This window comes from Orcinus orca, chromosome 10, assembly GCF_937001465.1.
Source record: "Orcinus orca chromosome 10, mOrcOrc1.1, whole genome shotgun sequence".
NCBI classification, from domain to species: Eukaryota; Metazoa; Chordata; class Mammalia; order Artiodactyla; family Delphinidae; genus Orcinus; species Orcinus orca.
This window is the reverse complement of record NC_064568.1, coordinates 102520439-102543085: the sequence shown is the minus strand read 5'-3', so window position 1 is coordinate 102543085 and position 22647 is coordinate 102520439. Positions and strand designations below refer to the sequence as shown.

General features: G+C 47.0%; 1 protein-coding gene across 2 annotated transcripts in view; it reads right to left on the bottom strand.

Moving 5' to 3' along the window:
* Positions 1-22647, bottom strand: part of LYRM4 (LYR motif containing 4) — a 119228-nt gene that overhangs the window by 25633 nt on the left and 70948 nt on the right. The window contains exon 3 of one of the 2 annotated variants that reach the window (XM_033407986.2): positions 20020-20092. The exons of the other annotated variant lie outside the window; for it this stretch is intronic. Within the exon in view, the coding sequence (XP_033263877.1) occupies positions 20020-20092 (73 nt within the window). The remainder of the gene's footprint in view (positions 1-20019; positions 20093-22647) is intronic. 2 annotated transcript variants of the gene reach the window in all.

Below are 22647 nucleotides of genomic sequence, written 5' to 3'. Positions count from 1 at the left end.
TTTTTTTTTTGCGGTACGTGGGCCTCTCACTGTTGCGGCCTCTCCCGCTGCAGAGCACAGCCTCCAGACGCGCAGGCTCAGTGGCCATGGCTCACGGGCCCAGCCGCTCCATGGCATGTGGGATCTTCCTGGACCGGGGCACGAACCCGTGTCCCCTGCATTGGCAGGCGGACTCTCAACCACTGCGCCACCAGGGAAGCCCGAACTTTCAGTTTTTTAATCTAGAGTTTTCATGACTGAAAAATCTATACTTTTTTTTTGTTTAATTAATTTATTTTTGGCTGCTTTGGGTCTCCGTTGCTGCGCGCGGGCTTTCTCTAGTTGCAGAGAGAGGGGGCTACTCTTTGTTGCGGTGCGCAGGCTTCTCATTGCGGTGGCTTCTCTTGTTACAGAGCACGGGCTCTAGAGTGCAGGCTCAGTAGTTGTGGCACACGGGCTCAGTAGTTGTGGCTCATGGGCTCTAGAGCGCAGGCTCAGTAGTTGTGGCACGCGGGCCTAGCTGTTCCGCGGCACGTGGAATCTTCCCGGACCAGGGCTCGAACCCGTGTCCCCTGCATTGGCAGGTGGACTCTTAACCACTGCGCCACCAGGGAAGCCCCCAAATCTATACTTTATAAAAAGTAACTGAACATTTGTGGAATTGAAAAGAAGATGGCACTGTCTAGGGCACAGGCCCTTCATGGGAAGGGTGGAGATGGGGATATGGGTGGTGCTGTGACCCCGGGTTCACACAGCTCCGTATTTTCTATGAAAAGGACGATTCTCACTTCTGTTCTACCTACCACCCCATTCTTCTTTCTGCAGGTTATGTTAAAGTGAAAGACAACCTGCTTTTTAGTTTTTCCCTCTAACTTTGAAACATGATTTTTTTCATCCATGACCTAACTTTTCTTTAAGTAGATAATATCAGTAGACAGCATCTTTTTGGGGCTTACAGCCTTGCCCAGATGTGAAGAGCCCAGTATGCTTTAGCGACTCTGCCTCTTAATTTCGGTCTTTGGAACACCGTTGCCTAACAAGAGCACTGTCACCTGCAGTCGTAGCCCCTGAGCTTGCCCACATCACGCTGCGGCGTCCCCAGGCCCGTCGGCACCGCTGTGTCCCTGCCCCACACCCTGAGTCACCAAGTGGCTGCACTCTGGATATCCTCCATCCAGCCCTTTGTGAAACTTCAAGGAGCTGAGATGCTATATGCATTGTCTCAGAGCAGGTGCAACCTCAGTCATGCCACTGCAGGTCCCGAACGGCTCGCGGATGATGCTGAAGGCTCATCTGAGAAGGGCAAGTGACATGTGTCAGTGCTTCAAGACCCAGGGCTGCTCTGAAGATCTTCAGCCTGGTGCTTGGGTTGGCGCACCTCGGTCACTCAGGATACAACAGCTGTTTTGAACTGATGTCAAAAAGTTACCCAGTAATTTTCAGCCATGTCTTATGCAGGTGATGAACTGTCTCCTCTGGGGTAAGGTCTCTCAACCGGGAATCATGTGAGCTCTTGCTGACTTACGGGCCGGTTTCACTGGTGATACTAATAATTCCTATTTCTCTGATGTAATATGTTGGGGACTGTGACAGACAGTGAGAAGCAGACAGCCATGACAACAGGACCCTGTTATTCTGAGGACGACTGAGCACTGAGTCCTCGACCCGGAGATGCAGGCTGGCTTCTGGCCGCCTGGATATGCACAGAGACCCGGCTAAAAGCCAAGTGAAAAAACTGGCTTTATTATCTGTCTGCCCTGTTCTCTCTGTCCCGACAGGATTCTAAAGGTGCCGCTGTTCTCTTCTGCAGTCCTCAGACACACAAGGCATTTTGGTTTTGTGGAGGCAGATGTCACCCTCGGGAAACTCGAGTGCAAGAGGATTACGAAGAGGCTCGGGAGAACTAAAAACAGAGCAAGATTTAACAGCGTAATAAGCCGTTCCACCAGCAGATGGCAACAGAGGACTTTGTGAGCTATTCTGGCAGCCGGTCTGAAACGCGGGAAGGGAGCTTTTAGCGGCTATTGTATAAGTGATTTATGTGTTTGGATTCTGCTCAATGTTATACATGCATTACTGAATAAAACATTCACAGTGTATTTTCCACCAGCAGCTGAGCTCCAGTCCCCAAGGCTCTGAGTCCTAATTCCCAAGGCTCCAAAGAGCCCCTGACATCAAATTGCTTTCCTCCCAGAAAAGCCGTTTCATACCCCAGAAAAAGAAATGCTTGGGTGGGGGGTGAGAGAGGTCTGGGGTGACCACCCCACCGGGATGGCCGACTTCTGTCAGCTTTCCTGGGGGCAACCCGTCCAGGCCCCCCTGTGCTCCCACCGGGTGCCCACATCTCCTCCATCCCTGGCCGCCTGCTGGGCGGGGCGCGGGTGCAGCCTCGGCTCAGGCCGGGAGGAGCGGCTTATTCGTAAGGAATATGTCAAGTACATAAGAAAGAAGAAATCCTCCCACAGGGTATTAAGTGATGGGGTTTCCCTCCCTCTTTCCCAGAGACCCCGCACCCCCGAGGGCTGCCGGGACGTTTGGGGCCGAGCGGCTGCCCTCCCTGCTCTCGTGGTTTCTCGGCCCAGGCTGCCCGCTGCCTCCCGAGGCCCCCGGGGCCGAGGCGCCGTGGGGGGCGTTGCCGGACGGGCCGCGACAGGAGGGCGCGAGCCGCGGAGCTGCCGGCACGGCCGAGGGGTGGCCGGGCCTGGCGGGGCGGCCCGGGCCGGAAGCGCCCATCGTGGAGGGCGTGCGGCGGGGCGGAGGGCGGAGCCGAGGGACTGGCCGAGCCCGGCGGGCAGCACCGCCTGCCGTGTCAGGCGCGAGGCTGGGCCGTCCTGCGGCCTTGCCCGCCGCCCGGCATGCCAGCCGCCGTGCCAGGCAAGCCCTTCCCGCCCCTCCTCAGGCTGCCTCCCCTCTACCTAACGCGCTCAGTTCCCCACGGCTTAGGTGTGCGGCGCCAGGGCGAAGAGTCAGGCTGCCCGCGGCCCCCGAGCTGCGACGGTGAGGGCTTGGGTGACGCAAAGCCGCGCGACCCTCGTCGCTGCGGGGGGAGACGCACACGGGACGTGGCTGCCACGGAGCAGAAGAGTAACGCGTCACCCCTCATTCCTCGCGCACGCTGATGTGACACGGCATCAACGTCAGGAAGGCCCGCAGTGTGTCTGTAACAGACGCGTGCTCCCAGGCCCTCGGCACCGGTGCTGCGGTCCTACTGACTGCCCACCCCGCATCGCTAGCCCAGACTTCTCCCCCGGCCCCCCCCCCCCCCACGAGCAGCACGGTGGCTCCCTCCGTGACCTCCAGGCTCCTCCGTTCCTTCCCGTCCCTGCCGCCTCTCCCGCACCCTCCACGAGCTCGCGGCCTGGACACGATGCCTCCACCAGCAGCGCTCCACAACCGATTAAGCTTTTCATTTACTGCAGCCCCTCGGCACACACACGCCATGCTGTCCCTTGACTGCTTACATTCTCTAATACGCTCTCTGCGCATGCGGTGCTCGTCACCCACGTTCACACCTGCTTCCCGGTGAGACAGCAAGCTGCTGGGGCACCGAGCGTGCCTCGTCACCCGCCTGCCGCCGGCCCGGAAGCCCGAAGCATCCTTCCCTGCAAGGCCCCACTGAACAGTGTCTGGGAAGGACCTGAACCGTGTACGTTTACAAAGTACCTTTAAAATGTACTTCCAACTATAAAATAAAGTGTGAGTTTTGGATTTTTTTCAGAGCTTAAGTTTCATTTTTTTAATCATCTAGAACAGCTCCTTTAACAAAATTTTATTTTTTGACATGCTTGGTACAACAAAACTGTACTTTAAAATTGAAATTTTGTATTAATTATTACACTTTTTTAGGCTGGCAGGATGACACAATAAGATAGACAATCAGGTGAGTAATATTTAGCCAATTTAGCTTTCTGTTGGATGTACAGTCCTGAGTGCTCAGAAACAACTCAGTGAAACTTCATTAATATGCGTGATTTTTCAGGTTTTCAAAAATATAAGAGAAACAGGTACTCATGGGGTGATATTAAGCAATATTATAAGCATATATAAAACGAGGATAACAAAACGAGCACCTAAAGGAAACCATGCTCACAAAAAAAGCACTCGACCGTAAGCTTTCCTACGAGAGGCCCTGCAACCCAAGACTCTCATAAAGAGCATCTTACGGCCACCAGCTCATTAGTTCTCAGAGGTTCTGAGGACACAGGTAGCAGGGATGCTGTGTGGTTCATTATTTCAGACACTGAAATGGAGGTGAGGGAAACGTCAGATGCTTAACCGAGGCCACACAGCGTGTCACAACAGCTCTCTTACATGCTGGGTTTCAAAGTCACAGCTCAAACCACTGGTGGATCCTTATGGCTTTTCTGGACATCCTCCAAGTGTTCCTGGTGGGGGCAGGGAAGAAAGAACCAGAAACTGCACAGTAACCCTCAGCTGCCCGATTTACCTAATCTCTTTGGCTATTGAATACTCTAGGATTAGAAGATGATGCACTAAAGTCGGTGGGAAAAGTAATCTAAAAATCTTGGCATGTCTTACGGGAAACAAAACAGCCCCGAAGTCTTCCATTGCTGTGATCAGGATATCAAAGGGCTTCTTGTATCTTAAAATACGTCTGGGTGAGTGGTCAGAGCTTCAGATAAGCTCCCCCCTGAGCTATGAGTGGAATAGTGAAACTATGAGATAATCGCAAATTTGAAGCCAATGTTCCCCTAAAGTTAAATATGAATATTTGTAAATGTAAATATCAGATAAATCATACACGTGCATGTACATACGTACGTACACAAACGCGCACACACACACACGGTGTATGAGCCATTTCAAGGATATGCCATCCTACTAGCTCATCACAGTACTAAGTTGGTCACTCCAGTAAGTGATTTCCTACGAGTAAAACATCACTTAAAAATATGTCAACACCTCTAGGATGGGTATAAAAAAGCCATCCAACCTTCATGCACAGAAGCCTCCCTGAGCCCTTGCTGACTTTCAGACACTCTTCTCTCAGGCGGAGGAGTAGGACAGGGCACTGAGAGGCAGCTCTGTGCTGTGGCCTGTCTGTCCCAACATGAGTCTGGACAATCCCAGCACGTCAGCAAAAGAATCCAAGCACGCACGCTTTGCGGGTGATGCACACGCTTTGCGGGTGATGTCAGTGGGGGTGGACGTGCCACCACTCCATTCTCCACGTTACTCTCCAAGGCGCTAATGGCAAACGATACAGAGGAATCAACCTCATCTGCCCTCCTTGCAATTCTTTCTTTGAGCCTGATTTTCCCTGATGACAGCACTTCTTTCTCCTCTCTATTTAACCAAGTCTGGGGACCAGCTTTGCCATTTCCTAGTCAGTTGCTGCGTCACCTTGTCTCAGCGGGCTCCTGGGTGAGGTGGAGATAACGATGCTGCCCGCCTCGTACAGAGCGCAGAGGGATGTGAGACCCGGGCACAGTGCCTGGCCGCAGCCGGCACTTAGTAACAGCCAGAAGCAGAGGGATCCCTGCTCTGCGGCCTCTCCTTTGGCCACATGGCCAACAGCGTGGGAGACGCCAAATGCACGCGCGCTCTGTAAACTGGAGAGGACCAGACCCTCACTGGTCCACCTTGACTCCCACACCTCCGGGCTCCCCTCCTCCTTCAGGATCAGGCTCTGACGGCTTCCCGAGTCCCGGGACTTCAGCTGAAGGAATCACGTGCATCTCAGGTTCACCAAAATCCGCGTCCTCGTCCTCGTTGTGTCTCTCAGGATTGCTCCCGATCTTGGTTTGGTTTCCCAGTGACAGGACCCCTGTGAGCAGCCACAGCCATCTTTGCATATCCCCTCCTCTCATTTTGACCTTACATTTGAGCCCCTATCAGCTCCTTCCTGCATTCTTGCTCCCCAGCCAGACCAGAGGGCTCCCCTCCCATCCCCGTCCACAGGGGTGCCCTACAGACATGGCTCGAGGTGACCTCTGCTCACTTAACCTCCTACCCGAATCTGGAGCGGCTCCAAAATGCCTTTTCAATAACTCAGCCTGACCCACCCACCTTTCTAGCCTGGCTCCTTGCTGGAAACATCCTCCCCAGGTCACACGTGCCAATTCCACCCATTTTAAGTCCTTGAGCCAATGACTCCTCTACTAGAAAGTGCTTGCCTTGCCCCCAATAGCATACACGATCTCCTGTTATCAGTTCTAGCATTTTATCAGGAGGCAACATGATTTCATAGGAGAAGCACGGGCTTCGAAAACACAAAACATTGCTTCCAAATCCTGGCACAATATTCTAGCTGCACGACCGCTGATCTCTTATTTATAAAATGGGATAATAACACCTAGCTCACAGGATTATCATGATAATTAAAATAAAATGTACATAATGTACAAAGTGGAGTCCCTAAGGCACGCAGAGAGGCTAACTAAATGTAAGTTTAGTTTCCCTTGTCCTTCTCAACTGCTATTTTTCACTTTTACTTCCTTTCACTTGCGTGGCTGTTTCCCCTCCTTGGCTGGATGGGGGCCCAGGAGGGCAGGGCCTTTGGGTGACTCACTGCTGGAGTCACCACAGCAGCTAGCACAGCCCCTTGGACACAGAGGGTGATACACACGTGCTGAATGAATGAATGGAAGTATGACGATAATATTCTTGCTAACATGAATCACTGGAATCACTGAGTATGAGAACTGGAAAGGACCTTAGAAATAAACCACCAACTCAACTTCATATTATAGATAAGGGCACCATAAGCCAGAGAAGGCAAGTGACTTGCCTGAGGCTGGCACACAAGTCAACACGCACACACTCAGCTCCGAGCTCCATCACCCGCCATGCTGTTCCCTGATCAACGCGACAAGGCTGGGAGGTATGTGATGCCCAAAGTATTTCTTAGGAGAATGTTACCACCCATATAACTTATGCCACTCGGGGAAATATCCATAGGAAATAAACAACTTGTAATCTAGCAACACATCTGTAGTAAGTATCTCAGTGCCTGGCATGACAGACTAGATTAAACAAGGGACCAGAGCTGGCTTTTAATAATCTTTCATCCTTCTAATCTAAACAAAGTACATCCCACTGTGTCTTCTTTGGTAGAAAGAAATACAGAAAGATACAAAAGGAAGATCCTGATAATTCCAAAAGAGAAAACAGAGCTTGCCCCTTAGAAGTAGAACATCCCAGATAAAAATACTTAATTGCAGCAATTATGCCTGAGAACACCCTATACAGGGACACACAGAATGCTCTGACTCTAAATTACTGGCTCTCCTTTAAATTCAGCACAGAAAATTACCTGATATATGTTATCATAAATGATGGGCTACAATTTTTGCCTAAGTCATAGAATAACCTGTGAAAAAAATCCTGTAAATTAGATACTCTAAGTCTTTGAGCCACTAATTTTAATCAATATCAGTCTGGAAGTTTTCAATGGCTTTCTGCTGAACTTCCCCACCCCCATCAAGTAATTATCAGAAATACTCATCTCACTCCATACATTCAATCTTATAAGTTCATAAAATATTAGCCTATTAACATAAAAAATGCAACTGAGCGGAATTAGACGGCAGAGGGAATTTCCTGTAACACCTGCAAACTGGGTCTATGTAAGGAAGAGTTTTAATATATTCTGACACCCCACTCCCAGTCCCCAAGCCCTGGCCTGGATGGGAAAGGAGTTACAAAGTGGGTGACGTAGTAGAGAGAGTGGAGTGGAGGACCTAAGGTCATGCAGCATGTACATGAAACACTGGGAAACAAAACTCCGGTACCTCATTCTACAGATTTAAAAATCTGATTCACAAATTCACAGTAACTAAACCCAACTACATACTAAGTGCCGGTGGAGGGGCATCACAATTCAAGTCCCTTCACCCCAGGTCTGGGAATTTTTACAAATGATGTCACTCTAAGAGGATGGTTGGCAGGAAGAAGAGGGATACAGAAACCCTCTTCTGTTCAAAATCACGGAGCCCCCTGCACTGCCTATTGCTAGACTAATGGCTCAACAATACTAGAGAAACACAGGACAGGTTTTCAGACTCCATCTTCACTAGGCTAATAATTCTCAGCTACCATAACCACAAACAGAAGAAATGATTGATGCTGGTAAATTCTGTCATTTTCCAATAACTGAGTCTACACAGGTGTGTATGCGTGTGTGTGCGCGCGTGTGTGTCTGTGTTGGGGGAACCATGCACCCACATATTTAGTGATCAGACACATTTGTATCAGGATGTCTTGGAACCTACCAGAAAATGGGGATTCTAATACTGGTTCTGCCATTAAGCTTGTCGTGCAGTGTTAGGTCTGTTTTCCCAGCAGCAGCAGGTGAATACAGCCTTTCCCAGCCACTCTGAAGGTTAAAATGATAATGCATGGGGAGCACTTCAAAAAAAAGTAAAACATTAAGCAAAGATCTTTGGTTTGGTGCAGCTCTCAGGTTGTGTGTATTCCAGGCATCACACACGCTCCCCAAGAAACAACTACCAGCTGATTTCTATGGTTAAGAGGAAAGGGCAGAGAGGAAAGTCTTGAGATGTCTTTGGAAGCAGGCTGGGCAGACCGGACATCCTCCAGAGGCGCCCATATAGATTTATAACCTGGTCACTCAACATCAAATTCTTCTATAGGACTGTATCATCCATCTTGTACAGTGTTTGCCAAAACAGGTGGCAAAGGTAAACAATGAATAACCCCTTACCAAACCCCAGATAACAAGGCGCATTGCCACTAGCTCTGTAGAGGCAGGCTGTCCTAGAGGCGCAGCCTCATCTCAAGATGAAAGGCAGCCGTCCACAAGCCGAGGCCCCCAGCCGGTCTCTACAGTGGCCCAAGAGGCCCCGGCAGCAGCGGAGCACCTGGGGGACGTGTTGGGAGCCCAGGTGCCTGCTAAGGGCCAGGCCTGTAAGGGGCCAGGGGCAGGGACTCTGCCCGTAAGGGTGGGGCGTCCAATCTGAAAGGATCCAAGCAATTGTTTGAAACAGAGTCAGCCCACTGGTAGCAGAAAGTATAAGCAGGGAGACAGCAAGGAGATGGGAAAGGGGAATGGTGGGAGCTGCTGCCACATCCTTGCAGGGCTTCCAGTCTCGGTGAGGCAGGATGGGTGACCTGCGGGGGCTCGTGGCCGAGAGGCCTTGTTTCCCTAGGTGTCCTTAGAATAAATCCCATCCCAGATCTGTTCCATGCAACCAAACCTCTGAACCTCTTCCTATCTGTTTCATGCCAACAGAAAGGGCTCAACACAAGGAGACGTTCGGGTCCCCTCGGGGAGAGAAATCGTGACCACCGGAGCTGGCCCTGACTTCCCTGAAGCAGCCTGCAAACCCGTTAGGGTCTCCAATCACAGCAAACATCACAGTATTATTCCAAGACTTTCCCCTATCCTCCCATCCAGACTGATTCCATCTTTTCGAGAGAAAGAAAGAAAGAAAAAAGCACCTCTTCCAGCATTTTGAATTTTGCCTGATGAATAAGAGTAAAGCAATGCTAAGTCCACCTTCTAGAACTTTCCCCTTACACTCAGATAAACGGCACAGAACGGCAGGTTCAGAGGTTTGTGAGCCTTACAAAATAGAGAAAGCGTTCTTCCACCCCTTAAAATCATACGGATATTCGCTCACTTATAAATCGATATTGAATGAAAGCCTACAATACGGAAAAGTATTTTCTCATGAATCATCAAGAATAAACTAGTATGGCAAGAGTTTCCACTTAATGCCTACATTTTATTTTATGACTGATAATTTCACTTAAAAGCAAATGTTTATATGAATAAGGACTAGCTGCCTGCCGAGGACTAAGAGGCAGTACTCTGGTAACCGGTACCTTATTACCAGACTCAGGCTGCCGCTTCCTTCACTTGTGAAGGTAGACACACGGCAACTGTTTCTCGCACGATTAGACGTTCATGGCCAGTTAACACTGCAGAGTTCTTGGTATGAGGCAACTAAGTAGTGTCTGGTGTTTCAAAAAGAATGCTGAGACTGTACACTTACAACAGTCTGCTTTAGCTAAAGAAGGAATCCTGCAGGGTACTGTAAAACAGAAGCAACACAGCAAAATCCCCAGAGGTGGCATTTAGCAGTGAGTTCCGCTTTTCATTTCACCTGGCTCAATAATGAAAACATGAGGGAGGCTCCCGTTTTCTCTAAGATCAACATATTAATCCATTTAAAGACATGCCACAGAAGGCTGTTCCTCCTTTTCTTTAGAAGACAGATTTGGTTCGCTCGTTTAAAACTGAACGTATCTCTCCATCTTAACAGCGCCTGAGCCGGAGGAGGGTACCGGCTGGACTAAATCAAGCCCACGGGAAAGACAGCAGCGAGAGGCCCTGCTGCCGCCATGACTCCTGATTCGACGGAAAGAGGCTGCGGGTCTTTGAAAAGAGGAGCAGCTCTCAACTCCAAGTCAGCAGCAACACAAAGCATGTCCCACTCTGCTTATTACTGGGACAGACTCAGACAGAAGGAAAAAAAAGGAAGAAAAATGAGTCCTAATCCCCCCAAAGGTTTTATTCTTATCTGTTTATCTATCCATCCATCTGCATGTATGCCCACATATGTATTTATGTATGTACGTACTTATATTCATACGTATTTATGTAGATTTAAGATTAATCAATATTTCAAAGTATTTCAAGAAGCATAAGCAAATACGGGCAGAAAAACCTTTGGTAGGTGCTCACAGCCAGTATTAATAACAATATTCTTTTCCAAAGCACTTGCTACAGGTAAGGTGGCCGTATGGAAGGTTCTTTCCTCTGGTATGTGGCATTTGAGGTTACACCCGTCAAGCACAAGTCTATACAGTCACTGTCATTGCCTTTGCTAGGTTGGAAGAGGGTCAAGTCTAGAAGGAGGGAAGATTTCTAGAGGCAACGTGCCCATCAGGTGGGGTGGGAGTTTTTTACAGGTTCACAGTTTTAGTGAGATGTGGGTGGTAAGAAGGCCCCGGCACCTCACTGTGCAGGCAGGTGTAGAACAGGACATGCAGCAATGGGGAGCAGAGGGGTCATCGTGACCCCTGGCGTCGCAGCATGGGAGAGTCACGAAGACCCGGGTCTGGGCCAGGCTGACAGCAGGCGTTTGCACTCGCACTCACGGGTGGAAACCTGAGTAGGAAGGTGGGTCAGTGCGGGGCTGGAGAGGGTGAAGGAGGGGGGCGGGCGGAGGGCCAGGCTGTGGGAATGTGGACGAGGCGATGCGCGCGGAGAAGGGCGGCCACGGCGGGGACCGAGGGTGGTGAACGGGGGAGCCAGGGAAGTGGGGGCAACTCAGACACCAGGACAAGAGAGTTTTCAGGAGAAAGAGGTCAACACATGCTCAAAAGCCGAGAAAGACCATGAGAGATGCGGGACGGAAATTATTTATTATTTTATTATAATTTATTCAGTATTTATAACGAAGAGGTCGCTGGCGACCTTGGTGAGAGGAGCCTTTGAAACAGAACACTTTTAATGGTTCTGCACTGCCACCACCCAAAACCATCTCAAGGCCCCTCTAGGGGAAAGCTGTCATTCCGCCATCGGCAGGCCAACATGCATCAGGCCTTCTCACCTTGACATTCTGCTCAAGAATGTTCCTTAAAATCCATACCTCTCTTTACAGCCACCTCAGATCATACCTCTGCTGTGAAGCCTTACGGGACCCCCCTCAGTCCAAAGTTCTTAATACTCGACGTGGGGCATTTATCGACATGGCCCTGCTCGCCTGGCACGTGTGCCAGGTCTTGGAATCTACTTTTCCTGCCGCTCATCTGCTTCCCCATATCCTCATCTTCCCTGTGGCCTTCTCATTCTAAGCCATCAGCCTTTCCTGGAATCTTGTTTTCTGTTTTTCCTTCTGAAATCCCCTCTTTCCAGTTTAGGGCTGACCTTTCCGATGAAGGAGCCGTCTGCCGACCAGCCATCCAGAAGTGCTCTGTGCTTTCTCTGGTCTCCTTTAGTGCACGGCTATTTCTGGAACTCACAATAGTAAGTGGTACTTTAATTTCAGGTGTGTCCATGTGTGTGTGTAACTTTCCCCCCTTCCCAACCAGATTCTAAGCTCCTGGAGAAGTACAAACTGTAGGAACTGCAATGTCTGACAGAGCTGGGCTCCACTCTCTTGGACTGGGTACCAGACATTTCCTCAGATGAAGGACAAGGCCAGACGCTGGCTTGGTAGGGGCGTGGTTCTTGACCAGGCAGAGGTGTGAAGTGGCATCTGCTTGATGCCCATGAGATACTTTTCTTCCCTTTTCCCTTTCCCTCCTCTGCCTCCACGTCACCTGGGTCATACATTTATAGAGATGAAGATGCTCCCAAAACAAACAGAGCAAGTGATACAGATCAGAAATGGAATCCAGTAATGGTTACATCCTGTATTTACAATACGGAAAGTCACATCTCCCAGGAGACAAATGAAGATATAACGCGACTGGTCTTACCCAACATAGTGAAAATGCTGGGAATCTGCATGGGATAATACACACAGTATGTCTAAAACTAGAAGAAACTGCTCAATTATGGGGTAATCAAAACATTCTAAATTATTGTTTGTGGTATATAAATTTATATCTTTTATTAAAGAATGCCATTTTGATCTAGTGAGTGAAAAGCTATATTAAGAATAAGAATCAGATTAGGGGCTGTAGGTTAAAATTTTATTTCCCATTTTCTTTTGGTTGGCAAAAAAGACAGGTAAAGGAACAGAAGAAATATAAGATATGAAAAAAAACTGTTGGATAAACGATAAATTAGTATGATTTACCTTTAAAAGTTTTCCTTTATTTGCTTTTTCGGTACGCGGGCCTCTCACCGCTGTGGCCTCTCCCGTTACGGAGCACAGGCTCCGGACGCGCAGGCTCAGCGGCCATGGCTCACGGGCCCAGCCGTTCCGCGGCATGTGGGATCCTCCCGGACCGGGGTACGAACCCGCGTCCCCCACATCGGCAGGCGGACTCTCAACCACTGCGCCACCAGGGAAGCCCTCCTTTATTTGCTTTTATTTAGACTTTTCTATGGCATTGTCTTCAAACTGTTGTCTATAACCTTCTCAAAGTACCTTTATGGTCAGTGTTTGGAATAACTTATGGAATTAGTTAAAACAGTGTAATATAAAATATTAAAATACAGTACATCAATGATTTTTGGTTACTGAAGAGGAAAGCAAATAAGATATTAATTACTGAGAAAAGCAGTCACAAAAGGCTGTATGAATTATGTAAAATTTTAGTGATGTATTTTCATTAGAGGATAGTTGTATTCACAACGGGATTTTAAAAATAAAAATGAAAACAGCCACCACCGTCGTGCTTCTCACAGGAAGAAGCTGCAGCAGAGCTGCGTGCTTTCACAACACTGACGCGCTTGATTTACAGTCACGACTCCTTCATCCGCGTGGTGGGCGGCAGGGAAGCAAGGAGGGAGGCCTGCCGGATTCTCAGATGCAGCAGCAACCCAGGCCTTTCTCTTGGGCCAGAGCCTCGCTGCTGAGCTAGCGCAGCTCAGAGGATAATCAGGAAAGGAGGGAAATCCTTCTCTACAGAGTATCAGTTTTACCCCTTCCTGCTAGTCATTCCCAGGGCTCATCCTCCCTGGAGAGGAGCCGTAGAAAGAACAAGGCCCCCTCCCCCAGTAAAGCCAAAACACAGTCAAGGTGTCTCAGGTTAACTGTGCCCTGACTCCTGGCCAGGACAGATCCCAGCCTCGTCTGCACATCAGATCACCCAGGGAGCTTCTGGGCCTCCCGTGGTCCAGGCTGCACCGGACCCCCCTGGGTCAGCAAGTCTGTAGAGCTCTCCATATGATTCTACCTCATCAGTATGAATTAGAACAGAAGGTTTTAACTTGGTCTCCTATCAAGGTCACACCTACTTCATTTACCTAAAACACAAACCATTAAATCTTCAGCTTTAAAAAATGTTCACGCGGAGCACACAGCAGGCCTCCTAACTCCTCTATCCTGCCACTTACGTGTCCTTTCGTTATTTCCCTAAAGATGACATGAGTGACCGGCAGTGGGTCAGGGATAGCTTAGAGACTGGGGAGCAGGGGCGGGGGGAGACAGAGTTGGGGGAGGGAGAGGGAGGGAGAGAGACAGAGAGGGAGGGAGGGAGGGGGAGAGGGGGAGGGGGGAAGAGAGAGAGAGAGAGCGAGAGAGAGGGAGAGAGGGAGAGAGGGAGAGAAGCGGGGTGGGTGAGAGTTGGGGAGCAAGCGGCACGGGGGAACCGGTTTTTTTTTTGCGGTACGCGGGCCTCTCACTGTTGTGGTCTTTCCCGTTGTGGAGCACAGGCTCTGGACGCGCAGGCTCAGCGGCCATGGCTCACGGGCCCAGCCACTCCGTGGCATGTGGGATCCTCTCGGACCGGGGCACGAACCCGTGTCCCCTGCACTGATTGGCAGGCGGACTCTCAACCACTGCGCCACCAGGGAAGCCCAGGGGGGGATCTCTTTGCTCACGTTCATGCTAATGGAAAAGCTAATTTCTCTTTAGGGTTATAAGTAAGTGTGAAACCATCTGGTGTCTCCTGCTGTTGCATCCTTTAGATCCTGCATGTTTACATGTCCATAGCATCAAAACATCATGAGCCTAAAACAGTAATATTTAAAGGACATTGTATGTTAACGTAATCACACACATTATTGATGTTGCATAAGCATACTACTGTAGGCTGTCAGTAGTAGAGAAGTATTTGAATATGTGCATGACACACACATTCTCTTATTAAAAGTAGAACACCACACCCCCGCCCGTGGCGAAAGGGGAATCCTCCCAAGTTAATCGGCCATCTGGATATCACCTTTGTGAAGTGAATGGTCACATTTTTTACCCATTTTTAGGAGTTGGTTTCAGTCTTTTAAAAACTGATTTGTAGGAGTTCTTTATATATCCTGTATGCAAATCTCTTTCCAGATATTTCCTCCCATTTCTCTGCTTTTTTATTCCTTACTATTGCTCTTGACACCGTAATTTTAGTATAGCTCAATTTTTTTTTCTTTTATGGCTCACACTTTTTGTGTCCTAGTTAAGAAATCTTTGCCTATTCCAAAGTAATGCAGCTGTTTTCTTTTGTTTTCCTCTGTTAAAAACAACAGGTCCAAAATGGAGTCGGTTATGCTAAGCCACACACCACCAGACGGAGACTTAGCTATAGTTTCGGTCTCTCCCAGAAACGGAATCTTAAACCAGCCAATCAGGAATCACCCGATCAGCACTCATTAGGTCGCCTGCCCGACAGACCCGTCACCTCTAAAGGGAAGTGACCTTGCCACAACCGAACCACCCTGTGCTCCCTCTTCCCACTGCCTTCTGCCTATAAACGTCTTTCATTCTGCACAGCCCCTTGGAGCTCTTTTCTGTCTGCTACACTGAACGCTGTCTGATTCATGAGTCCTCCAATAAAGGCAATAAAACCTTTAAAATTTACTCAGTTGAATTTTGTTTTTTTAACACCTCTAAACTTGTCTTTCCTTTCCCACTTAAATCTACAATCCATTTCTTTTTCTACAATCCATTTTTACGTATGAATGGGGAAGAGGTCAGGATACTTTCACCCCCAAATGGTTATCCAACAGACCGAACACCACTGATTGAAAAGGCTATCCCTTTCCCAGTGCACTGCAGTTACCTCTTTGCCATAAACCAGGTGACTGTATGTAAGTGGGTCTCTTCCTGGACTCTGTTCTGTTCCACTGATCAGGTAGCCTAGCCACGTACCAATGCCACGCAATCTTAGTTAACAGAGCTTTAGAAGAGGTTTTACATGTGGTAGTGGAAATATGCCAGTTCTTTTTCTTTACGTATGTACTAGCTATCCCTGGTCTTCTGAATTTCCATGAGAATTTTTTAATGAACATCTCAGTTTCTACAAAAAAACCATTGCTAGTAATATGATTGGGACTGCATCACCTCTATACGTGAATTTGGAGAACACCAACACCTTTATAATTTTGGGTATTCCAATCTGTAAACACGAAATATCCCTCCATGTACAAATACATGAGAAGGTACTCATCTTCACGAGTTACTAGAGAAATTAAAATTAAAACTACCATATCCATTAGACTGGTTAAAATGAAAATACACAGAAATACCAAGTATTGCAGAGGATGTGGAACTACCACTGGAACATATATTGTTGAGTGATGGGAATGCAATTGGGTGCATCCACTGTGGAGGCTCGACAGTGCCTTCTAAGGCTGAACATATGCAAACTGATGACCTAGCAATTCCATTCCTAGAATGACATTCACCAACAGACAAGTGCCATAACATTCATAACAGCACTGTGCAAAATAGCCCCAAACTGGGAACTACCCAAATGTCCATCAGTAGGAGAAAGGATAAACAGGGACTTCCTGGGTGGTCCAGGGGTAAAGAATCCGCCTTCCGATGCAGGGGACGTGGGTTCGATCCCTGGTCGGGGAACTTAAGATCCCACATGCCGCAGGGCAACTAAGCCCACATGCCACAAGTACTGAGCCCGCACGCCTCAACTAGAGAGCCCATGTGCCGCAAACTTCAGAACCCACGTGCTCTGGAGCCCGTGCTCCACAACTACAGAGCCATATGCTCTGGAACCCGCGCACCACAACTACAGAGCCCACGCGCCCTGGAGCCCGCACTCCACAACTAGAGAGAGGAAACCCACATGCCATAACTGGAGAGAAGCCTGAGCGCCGCAACGAAGATCCCATGTGCCGCAACTAAGACCCGACGTGGCCAAAAATAAAAAAAATAAAAACTACTGTATTAAAAAAAAATTCTGTCAATGAGTCACTAATCTTTAAAAAAAGAGAAAAAGAAAGGATAAATACATTTGGTGGTGTCTTCACAAATGAAAAAATATACAGCCTGGAGGAGGAACCATCCATAACAGAATACAAGAATATGAAGAGATCTCAAACAATAATGAGCAAGAGTAGCTAGATTCCATTACAGAGTATAAAAGCAGGAAAACCAATCCATGTGAGGAGCCAGGATAGTGGTTATATCCTTGGTGGGATGTGGTGACTGCAAGGAAATATGAGGGGCTTCTGGAGTGCTGGTAATACGCCCGCATTGGTTGCGCTCTGAGCACAGGATGTCTTCAGTTGATAAAAACACACTGAGCTGCACTCTTATGACACTGGACTGTTTATATACATACATATGTTTTAACAAAAATTATTTTAAAAGGAATATATAATTGGAGTTTTTCACTTAAAAACGGATTCACTTTTGAATAATTCCCTCTCCCTTGTTCGCCCCTCCCCACTCCCATGGCATTTATATGACCAACAATCTAAAGGGAGTTCTTTTTTCTTTACACTGAAATATTGTTGACATACAGTATTATGTTAGTTTCAGGTATACTACACAGTGATTTGGCATTTGCATGTATTATGCAGTGATTACCACGGAAAATCTACTAACCATCTGTCACCATACAAAGTTCTTAAAAATTATTCACCATATTTCTTATGCTGTGTATCATATCCCCATGGCTTATTTATTCTATTACTGGAGGTTTGTACCTCTTAATCTCCTTCATCTTAAAAAAAAACTAGAACAAGAAAAGGGAAATGCTCTACAGAAGCTTTCAGATTTGGAAATCAGTTTAAATGCAGTACCTTTGGGCATTTTTATCTTTCTTTTTTACTTTTTTTTTTTTTGGTCGCACCGCACAGCTTGCGAGATCTCAGTTGCCTGACCAGGGATTGAACCCAGGCCACGGTAGTGAAAGCCCAGAATCCTAACCACTAGGCCACCAGGGAACTCCCCGGGCATTTTTATCTTTCGACCAAGCACGTTGAACTCTGTAAGCATCTAATTAGAAGCACTTTCTTTACCTGTATTTTAGATGTGAAAATGGAGAAATAAAAGATATGAGGCACTGGTTTCAATGAGTTTGTCTTAATTTCCCATTCAAATCACCACTTATTATTCCTACCTGTTACAGTGATTTAGCAGTAGCTTTACTATGGACACAAGCGTATGTCTGTGTTTATTTTTCAAAGAAATGTGATATCATGAAAAATGAACGGCATCTTTAAGTATCCCTTTAGCTATCATTTTGCAGATTAGTTATGTTAATATCTGACTGTACTAATTGGTTTTTCTCTACTTTTGTGTCAGTACTAAACTAATCAGTGGATGCAAGTACAGAATTCCAGGACATTCATTTTTACATATGACATCACAAAATTTCCCCAAAACTTAGAATGCTAGCTTGTTTCCTTTTAGTCTCTTATAACCAGAAAATATGCTACTGTGACTGAGGCTCACATTTCTATAATCCACTAAATGAAATTTTAAAATGAAACTGAGAGTTATGGAAAAAGCTGAAACTGCTAACAAAAGCAGTAAGCTGAAAGGCTAGATGGACAGTTTTAGTTTTTTTTCTTTTTAATTGTAAAATTATAATACAATTATAATTCAAGTTTCAATAAAAATAACAGCATTCCTTAGAGTGGAAGAAAATAAATTCTCATACGCTAGAATATCAAGTGCTATGAAAGAGCGACCTGAAGAATATTTCGTTCAGCTTTGGTAATACATTAAAAAAAAAAAGAATTTTAAAGGAATACAACACAACTACCATCACCACACAGAGATTCCTGATGGCGTTGAAAGCTGTCTGTGGAAAAACTTTTTAAACCACATTAAACATTTAAAGGTTTCATTTAAAAGCAAAGAAGTTACCCAAGCTAATCATATCATGATCTAAACAGCGTGGCACTGAGACAAATGATCGTTGTTTAAAGAAGCCATGTCGTGATTTCAAGCCGAACCTATCATGCAGTTACTCCTCATTTTCTTTCATTTCAAGCCGAACCTATCATGCAGTTACTCCTCATTTTCTTTCACAGTGTTCTATTATCTTTGTTGACTTGGGGTGGGGTAGCAAGTGGGGTTTCCTATTTGCCCTCTTTGTTCCAGGATATCTGCCACACAGAAGGGAGAAAAACAAGTTCTCTTACCCCAGAAGTAACCCCTATTAGGATACCCGCTAGAATCACAACCACCAGATGAGACTGGAGCACAGGTAAAGCAAAAGGCTGGTCTGAGTTTCATAGCTTCTTGAATTTCCTCCTCTCTAATCCCTCCGCCCACGCCTCCCCCCGCCCCGCCCCCTTCCCCACACCAAGACACAGAGACAATCAATTACTTAACAGCTGGACGTGTTGGAACTGTCTGGCCTGCAGTAACACACAGATAGCCATCCATGCAAAGTTCCCCTTCACTCTGCGCTCCTTCATAGACCAACCCCCCTGTATTCTGCTCTGCACTTCCTCTTCCCCTATTAATTCCTGTAACACCAATAAGCACACTGTCGTGTATTGGCTCATTTCTCCTTTTCAGCTGGTCTCATCTCCTCTGACCTCCGCAAGACCACCTGCACGGTGTCTGGCACACAGTGGACCTTATCAGAGCACCACTGGTGAATGTGTTACATGCCGAGTTATACATACAACTCATCTGCCTTTCTCTGCTGTCCTGGAAGAGCTTGTCGCACACCAACAAGGCCGAGTCAGATATTCCATAACGGTCTACTCTTCCCTGAGAGGCAGTGCCAGTTTATCTGGGTTATTAGTAGCTGGGCTTTGATCCAGAAATCCATTTCTGGAGAAATACATTGCATTTTATTTTTAGCTGTGAATGGGGCACACAGTTTTTGTTTGCTTTTTAAAAATAGTTGGCTCTCCTGACAAAACACAGCTATGGATAGAAAGTAACAGGTAATTGTATTGTGTTATTGGGAAGAAACAAACAAAAAAACCTCCTTGTGTCAGAGAGCAAGGCAGTGCTCAGAGACTAATGGGGTGACATCAGAGGGAGGAGGACTTGGCTGGAAAGGGCTCCCACTGGCAAGTGTGGGACTGTGTGAGCATCCAGAAGAACGATGACGGCAACAGATCACAACGTTTCCAATAAAAAAGAACCTGAGTCTACAGTGATACTCAAAAAATTAGGGGAGAAGAGGGAGGAGGAGGAGGAAAGAAAAAGTCCTTCTTTCTAGAAGGCCAGCTAGTCAGGAAATCACCTGTGCAACCACTGATGCAGTAATTAGTTCAGGTGGGGTCCTTACCTGTGAAGGCTAAGCCCGTATGGAAAGTTGCTGCAGAACAGGAAACCACTTCTTGGGTCTCAAGTATCACTTCCTAATTTTAAGGAGAAGGGCAGATCTCAGGCAAACGATCAATAGCGACCCTAACAGTGGGACAAACCCACAGCGCGCGTCCCCCGAGGTGGGGACGAGGGAAGCACGCAGCAGCATCGTGCCTGCACTCTTCCTGCTAGAAATGCTTCCCTTGAACCGGAGCAGGAGGGTGAAGTGACAAATCCAGATTGCAGGGCACCATCCAAGACAACTGGCTTGGCCTCTTCAAAACTGAAAGGTCACAAAAGACCAAAAAAAGGTGTGGAGGGGCAAGGGGTGATAGGGCCAGAGCCAGGGGTGGAGCCTGCATTGGATCCTGAGTGGGAGGGGAGGGAGGAGTACGACTGGGTAGTGTGGAGAAACCTGTGTCGGACTGTGTGTCACGTCAATGGGTACCATCATCACCGTATCCTTGGTAAACGTCGTGGGTGTGATGCCGGCACCGCGTGCGTGAAGGAGAACGTGCTTGTTCTTGGGAGGCACATGCTGAAAAATTTAGGGGCAAGGTGTCAAGTGTGCAACTGACGTTCAAATGGGTCAGGAAAAAATATACAAAGTGACAGTAATAGTGACAGAGAAAGAGAGGAGCAGGGCAAGAGGACGTGCAAGTGAGCGAGAGGGAGTGAACATGGCAAATGCTAACACCTGGTCGATCATGATGCAGGTATATGGGTTTCCATTACATTATTTTTTCAAAAATTTTCAGTATTTAAAAAAAATTCAACATAAATGACAAGAAAACCCAAGACCAATGTATTCCTGGCTCTCTGCATCTGTTGTGTGACTTCTGCGGGTTCAGAGGAGGAGGGATGACCGGTGAGAGAGAGGAAGCTCCAAGGCGAAGCAACTCCCGACATGGTGAGAGAAGCTCTGAAGGAGTGGCCAGCCAGGGGGCTGGGGGGGAAGGTACTCAGGGATGATGGACAAATGTGACCACCGTCCAGGGCCGGGGACGGGAGAAGCAGAAAACGACAGCTGGGCAGGCTGAAGGAGCTCCAGTTTAAGGGACTCAATAGCGGTTATGGAGCAGAATTTCAGGAGAGGATTCTCTAGGTCCATCCATGTTGTTGCCAACAGCATCATTTCCTTGTTTTTCATGGCTGAATTATATATATATATATATATATATATGTATATCCATCCACCCACCCCACATTTTCTCACCCGTTCATTTGTCAATGGACACTTACACTGTTTCCACGTCTTGGCTATTGTAAATAATGCTGCAATGAACATGGGGGTGCAGGTACCTTTTCGAGTTAGTGTTTTTGTTTTATTTGGATATATTCCCAGAAGTGGAATTGCTGGATCATATGGTAGTTCTATTTTAATTTTTTGAGGAACCTCCATACTGTTTTCCATAGTGGCTGCACCAATTCACATTCCCACCAACAGTGCACAAGGGTTCCCTTTTCTCCACGTCCTCTCCAGCACTCATCTTGTTTCTTTGATGATGGCCATTCTAATAGGCGTAAGATGATATCTCACTGTCGTTTTGATTTACATTTCCCTAATGATTAGTGATGTTGAGCATCTTTTCACGTACTTGTTGGCCATTTGTCTTCTTTGGAAAAATGTCTATTCAGGTCTTTTGACTATTTGTCTATTCACTTTTAAACTGAATTATTTGCTTTTCTGCTATTGAGCTATATGAGTTCTTTATATATTTTGGATATTAACCCCTTATCAGATGTATGGCTTGCAAATATATTCTCCCATTCTGTAGGCTGTCTTTTCACTTTGTTGATTGTTTCTTTTGCTGTGCAAAACCTTTTTAGTTTGATGTAGTCCCACTTATTTATTATTTTGTTGTTTGTGTTTTAGGTGTCATATCCAGAAGAAAAAAGAAAAAAGACCCACGTCAAGGAGCATTTTTCCTATGCTTATTTCTAAAAGTTTCATGGTTTCAGGTCTTACATTTTTTTTTTTTTTTTTTTGGCGGTACGTGGGCCTCTCACTGTTGTGGCCTCTCCCACTGCGGAGCACAGGCTCTGGACGCGCAGACCCAGTGGCCATGGCTCATGGGCCCAGCCGCTCCGCAGCATGTGGGACCCTCCCGGACTGGGGCACAAACCCATGTCCCCTGCATCGGCAGGTGGACTCTCAACCACTGCGCCACCAGGGAAGCCCAAGGTCTTACATTTTTGTCTAACCCATTTTGAATTAATTTTTGTGAGTGGTGTAAGATAGGGGTTTAGTTTCATTCTTTTACATGTGAATAGTCAATTCTCCCAGTACCATTTATTGAAGAGACTTTTCTCCATTGAGTATTCTTGGTTCCCTTGTCAAATATTAGTCGGCCATATATACCTGAGTTTATTTCTGGGCTCTGGATTCTATTCTGTTGATCTATTTGTTGGTTTTTACATCAGTACTGTACTGTTCTAATTTCTATAGCTTTACAGTATAGCTTGGAACCATAAAGTGTGATGCCTCTATCTTTGTTCTTCTTTCTCAAGATTGCTTTGACTATATAGGGTCTTCTGTGGCTCTATACACATTGCAGGATTATTTTTCCTACGTCTGTAAAAAAATGCCACTGGAATCTTGATAGGG